At 45.8% G+C, this 6,406-nt stretch overlaps 1 protein-coding gene across 1 annotated transcript in view; it reads right to left on the reverse strand.

Annotated features, from left to right (window-relative positions):
- The window catches only part of TRAM1 (translocation associated membrane protein 1), a 29,261-nt gene extending 24,741 nt beyond the window's left edge, over positions 1 to 4,520 (reverse strand). Inside the window, exon 1 of the mRNA XM_065895080.1 lies at positions 4,188 to 4,520. Within this exon, the coding sequence (XP_065751152.1) occupies positions 4,188 to 4,310 (123 nt within the window). The 5' untranslated portion in view covers positions 4,311 to 4,520. The remainder of the gene's footprint in view (positions 1 to 4,187) is intronic.
- Positions 4,521 to 6,406: the final 1,886 nt, after the last annotated feature.

A 6,406-nucleotide genomic window follows, 5' to 3' on the forward strand; every position in this document is an offset into this window, starting at 1 on the left:
AAATACAAACTACACACCCTAAAAATGTTTATAGAAAAATGTTTTAAAAAGAAGAAAACTTAAACCAGTAATCATGCTCTTAGCCATTTCTAGGGGTCCTAAGCCTCATACCACGGCCAGCACTGCTTTAGTTAAACTAGTATTACAGTTAACCAATAGTAAGACAAATTAGTTTGGAATAAAATATGCTCCAGAAATATACAACGTACTCAAAAGTAAAAATGAGTTTATGACAATTTTGGATGTTTAAAGCACTGCTCTCCATTTATAAGAAAAATATGAGGCTCATTCAGATACATCTTAAATAGGTTACCGTGACTCTAATGAGTTATTTCATTCTGCACTGTATGGAGTATCGTAACATTTCTTTAGTGCTCAGCAGCTGGGGCTTGGTATCTTTTCTTGTCATACAGAGAGGTTAACTATTTTGTACTTGTCAGAGGGAAGTGTGACTACTACATTGACTGGGTGTCTCAAAGATAAAGGCAATTTCTGAATATCAAATCCCATTTTCTCACCAGCTTATATAAAATTAAGTTCTTAAAAAAAAAGAGGAGGACAGAAAATGTTGGCATTAAGATAAGTCATGCTCAAAAATAAAACAAACCCCCAAGACTGTTCTACATAGTTGAAATTGTAAAGGTCCCCCAAACCTGGCATGGCACAAACGACCTGGACTCCTGAGCCTCTGAAAAGTAAATCCCTCCCAGAAGAAAATATTCCTCGTGGAAACCCCTAACTCCTCTTCTATATCCTCACTTTCAGAAAGCTTCCCAAGTATCTTTACATCTTTCAACTGTTAAATTTTCCTAACTCCAATATTCAGTCATTCATTATAGACCATGATATGCAGTATGTGGACAGAAACTGTCTGTACTAAAAGCATGATTTCAAAATTCACAGCAATTTTTGATAACACGAACTTCCCTGGAAATTAAACTCTTCCATATCTCCCAAACAAACTATTGCTTTATCGACCTTATTAGTATATATAATCTCTTTAGATGCTAACTGTTAGAACATTTTCTCACATAAAAATGCTGTCTTCGGGCTTCCCTGGTGGCGCAGTGGTTGAGAGTCTGCCTGCCAATGCAGGGGACACAGGTTCGAGCCCTGGTCTGGGAAGATCCCACATGCCGCGGAGCAACTGGGCCCATGAGCCACAATTACTGAGCCTGCGAGTCTGGAGCCTGTGCTACGCAACAAGAGAGGCTGCGATAGTGAGAGGCCCGCTCACCGCAACTGGAGAAAGCCCTCACACAGAAACGAAGACCCAATGCAGCCAAAAAAAAAAATGCTGTCTTCTGTTTTTCAACTTTGATAAATACCTAAGGAATAATGAGCTACCATTTATGGTATGCCTCCTGTAAGCCACACTTTGAACTAGCCATTATAAAACTTAGTTTAATTCTCAGAGTAATCTGATGAGCCCTATTTTACAGAAAAAGAAACAAGTTCTAAGAAGTTATATGACATGCCCTAGGCCACCCAGTTAGCAAGCAGTAGAGCCCTAACTCCCTTTAGCTTCAGCGTCTATATTGATTCTTCATTTTGGCTAGTAATGCAGTATGTTATTGCTTTGTCAATTTCACCATAAATCCTCTGACATTTCCTCAATGTCGGAAAGCCTTTCCTTTACACAAAAGGCTGAACAGTTCTGTTGCAAAAACGTTAACTTCTCTATTATTCTAGCACAAATACTGTCATTCTATAACTACGTTAACGTTGAGATTCAGCAATTACTTTATTATTATTTTTAATTAATTATTTTTTTTTTAAAAAATTATTGGCTGTGTTGGGTCTTCATTGCTGCAGGCAGGCTTCTCATTGCAGTGGATTCTCCTGTGCTGCAGAGCACAGGCTCTAGGCGTGCCGGCTTCAGTAGTTGTGGCACGTGGGCTCAGTTGCTCTGAGACCTGGGGGATCTTCCTGGACCAGGGCCTGAACCCGTGTCTCCTGCACTGGAAGGCAGATTCTTAACCACTGCGTCACCAGGCAAGTCCCACAGCAATTACTTTAAAAGTCAAGTAGCAAAACTAATCCAGTGAATTTTTTCCCATAGGTAGATAACATGCTTTCAACTCCTAAAACTTTAACATATGGTAAGAAAAATGTAGTACAACCTGCACAAACTTCCTTCTGTCTACTACTTCATTCTTTTTTGAACTGACTTTAAAAACTTCTATTTAGATCTTTGTTGTGTCTATTTAAATTGATAAATTTTACGGAAGTAAAGGTGAAAATCCACTCACTGCTAAAAAATCATTGACATGTGAGGCAAGGTACAGGTGGTGAACTTCTCTAGAAATGTGGTAAAAGAACATGGAATATTTTACATAAAAGCAACGTTATAACATTTCTAAGTGTCAGCCCTTCTGATTTATATTCCATTTCATTCAACACATTGCAAATACACCTTGAAGGTAATATTACTCCTAAATTATATCTTTAAAAACAGGGATTCTTACCACGTGGAGACGGGTTATGGCAAGCTTTATGGAACTGTTCAGTATATTGTACACACAAAAGTATTACTTCTAACACCAAAGCAGAAAGTATATACAAGTATAAAATTCAGAAAGAGAGTGCAAATGTTTAGCATTGCATTTCTAATATTATATACATTCATGTAGTTCTGTATAAACCGTGAGATGCCTTCTCACCATATCATCTGATCTCTGCAAACAATGGCTGTGAGAACAGCACAGGTGATGTTCTTTCCTTATACAAAACAGAAAAACTGAGGCTTAGCCTTGGGTCATTCAGTAGGTAAGTAGCACAGGCCCAGCCTAAATTGAACGATGTGATATATGTTAGTTCCCTTCTACCCTCCCTTTCAGGATACCCACTACCTCCTTAGCAGTGGACTAGGTGGACGTAAATGACACTATCAAGAATCAAAAAATCTGTATCTAGATCCAGAAAAGTCCATTTGAAGAGAAGCAAAAAATTATTAAAATATTAAGTTACCTAATCATAACATTTTAAAAACCCACATGGGCTCCATTTAAACTATTTATTCAACTTTCGGTCACTGGCAGTTCTCATTACACCAGCTTTTCTCAAGAATTCTTAATGTCACTCATTAAGCAAATATTTTGTAAGCATCTCCTAAATTTAGGCTTTGGAAATAGATTAGGAAAAAACCAAAATTTCTGCCCTCACTGAGGTTACATTCCAGGAGCGGGGAGACAATAAATAAGTAAAATAATTAGTGTATTTGGTGGGGCACAGGAGCTACAGAGAAAAATTAAAAAGGGAAAGAAGATAAGGAATGGGCGTGTGTACTGGGGAGGGAGGGAAAGGAAGGCGTAGGATGTTACACGTTCACCTTGCAAAGTTTATACCCACATTCAACAGCTGTTAAGTAAGTCATCACAATACTCGCTACGTGGGATGAGAATTTACACACTCCTGACATTTCCATCCTCTCCTATTTCAAGAAACAAAAAGAAAATTATCCGACGCCTCGGCACTGCTGTTCAGAACCCCAATTTCTGTATCAGACCTTGTTTCCTTAAGTAAAGAGCAAGCGCTGGGGCAAAAAGTTCCATCACTGATAACAATACCAGCTTGGGAGACAGGAGTTAAAACAATCGGGGGGTGCGACTCGGAGCTCCGATCCCGCGGAGATCACTCGATGCCCCGCGGCCACCGCCCTTCCAGTGGGCAGCGGACGCCGGGTTCCGTCGGTTTCACCCCAGACTCGGTGCCGCCGCGGACCCCGCCCCCGAGCGCTCTCCGGCCCCCGCGGCCTGGCCAGCCGGGCGCGCCGGCCATTGCCCAGCCCGCCCACCGCCCGCAGCCAGCTCGGCGTTCAGGGGCCGCCCCCGCCGACCGCCGGCCCCTCGCCGGCTGCCACGTAACCCTTCGCGGGAACCAGGAACTGCGCGGCGCGACCGGTGGGAGGGGGCGGCGGCGGGAGGGCGGCGTGCGTGACGGCCGAGGGGGGGACGCGGCGGCCCCGGCCCCTGCGGGCGCACGGCGGCCAGGCTCCCGGGGCTCCGCAGCCCCAGGCCGGCAGGGCGCGGGGCGGGGCAGGCCCGCTCCTCCGGGCCAGGCGGCCGGCACCTCCCTCCGCACCCCCCGCCGGGGTCCCCCGCGGTCCCAGGCCGAGGGGCTGAGCTGGCAGCCGGGGCCCGGGGAGGGGACGGCGGGCGGGCGATTGGGGCGCGGGCAGGGCTCACCTCGAACATGAGCCCCAGCAAGAAGACCATCGCTACACAGGAGACGATGTCCGCGTGATTCTGCAGGACGAATTCGTGGCTCAGGACCGGGGGGCTCTTGGTGCTCTTCTTGCGAATCGCCATGGTGAAGCCGTCGCCCGTGCCTGCAGGTGCTCCGCCCCGGCTCCGCTCTTCCCAGCTGCTCACCGACTCGCCGCCGCCGCCGCCGCCGCCTCCCCCTGGCTGCTCCTCACAGCCCCGCCGCTGCCGCTCGCTGGGGCTTCACTTCCCATCCCACAGCCAGTACGCAGCCGCCGGGCCGCCCGGAAAAAAAAAAAAAAAAAAAAAGGCAAGCCCATAGAGGAGGCGAGCATGCGCACTGGGGAGACGGCGCTCTCTCGTGTCGCGGCCGCCCCTGCGAGCCCACAGCGCCGCCTAGGGAGCGGAGGCCGTCCGCCCGGGGCCGGGCGAGTGTAAGAAACCTGAGCGGCGCCTCCCCTGCTCCGCTCCGGGGCTGGGGTTGGGAGTCGTTTGAGGCGCGAGCTTCCTGCGGTTACTAAACAGACTGAGTCCGCGCCGCGGTCAGAGGGCCGCCACGTGCTACGGCGTGCACGGGTGCAAGCGTGCTTTCCGCCCTCTGTGCCACCCTGGCCTTGGGTGTCAGTGCCTGCTTCCACATTGATTGTCACTTCTTGAAAGCCACTGCCACCAGCAAAATAACCTAAACGTATGAGTACAGCTTAACTACATAAGGGTAGGGGCATTCTTCGGTTTTAGCAGCTGCCTTAAAAGTTAACTTCAGAGTTATTTTAAACACGCCTGAGGACTTGTTTCCTGTTCTTTGTAGCCTTGAACTAGCTTTCAAAAAGGAACAATTCCTATTTGGTCTCACCTACCCATCCCCCAACGGGCATGCGACTGAAGTAAGTTCATAAGTTTGGGTTTACTGGCTTCATATTTATTATTAACGACACTTTTTGGTAATCTAGGGAGATGATTTTTAAAAGTTTGTGGATTAGACATGTCTTCCTCTTTCATATTTCTGCCCAAACCAAGACTCCCTGTATTCTTTCTCCAGATGAATTGTACCACTGTTTACCCATTTGCCAAATCTAGAAACCAGAGTCATCCTGGACTGATCTCTTTCAGCATCCTTCCATATCCAAACTATTACCAAAGAAACCCAAGGCCATTGAGTCCCCCCTTCCCTTTCCCACTGCTGCACCCTCAGGAGGGGACTCACTGCTCACCTACAATATTACAAGTCTGGTGAATGCCTTAGTGGTTTAAGAACATGGGTTTATAAGTCAGAATTCTGTCACTCATTATCTGTATGATCATGGTTACTTATCTCCATGAGATTCGATTTCTTCATTTATTTATGTATTCATGCATTCAAAAAACTATTTATTGGGCAGCTACCATATGCTAAGCACTGGGGATATAGAAATGAAGGAAAAGTACAATTGAACCTATTCTTATGGGCTTTCATTTTAGTATGGGAAGAGGATCTTTACACAAGATTTGAAAAGTGAAACATGTCTTAAATTGAGATGAGGGTCCTGGAGAAAAATAAAGCAAGGGGAATAGGGAAAGTGTGGGAAATTGCATTTGCCTAAAGACTTGAAGTGGTGAGGGAGCAAACCATATCATCAATAAAAAGGAGATAATTGTAGTACCTATAGCCTACTTTAGCAATTAAATGAGATGATTCAAGGAAAGTGCTTAGTAGAGAGTTAGGTATAAATGTTAGCTATTATTGTTATTATTTTTTCTTTTTGGCCACGCTGCTTGCGGGATCTTAGTTTCCTGACCAGGGATTGAGCCGGTGCCCCCTGCAGTGGAAGCAAGGAGTCCTAACTGCTGGATTACCAGGGAGGTCCCAAATGTTAGTTATTATTATTTTCCTACTTTCTGATCAAACAATTACTAGTTTTACCTACCTCCAAATCACCTTCCAATTTCATATTAGAATGATGCTTCTAACAAAATTTTTCAATTTTTTTTGGTGGTTTCCCTTTTCCTTTATGGGAAGCTAGCATGACTAAATAGTGCTTTATGGTTTGGCTTCTGCCTACCCAGACATGCTCAAACCCTTCCTCTATAGGCCCCAATCTCTTAGTACCAGCACTACTGGCTTCCCACTCTATACACACGATAGTCTGCTCTCTTCCCACGCTCTCCCTGGCTTTGTGCTTGCTGCTGCTTCTGTCTGGGATGTATCCTCCTCTCCCCTCATC

The sequence above is a fragment of the Phocoena phocoena genome, chromosome 17 (genome assembly GCF_963924675.1).
Source record: "Phocoena phocoena chromosome 17, mPhoPho1.1, whole genome shotgun sequence".
In the NCBI taxonomy this organism is placed as follows: domain Eukaryota; kingdom Metazoa; phylum Chordata; class Mammalia; order Artiodactyla; family Phocoenidae; genus Phocoena; species Phocoena phocoena.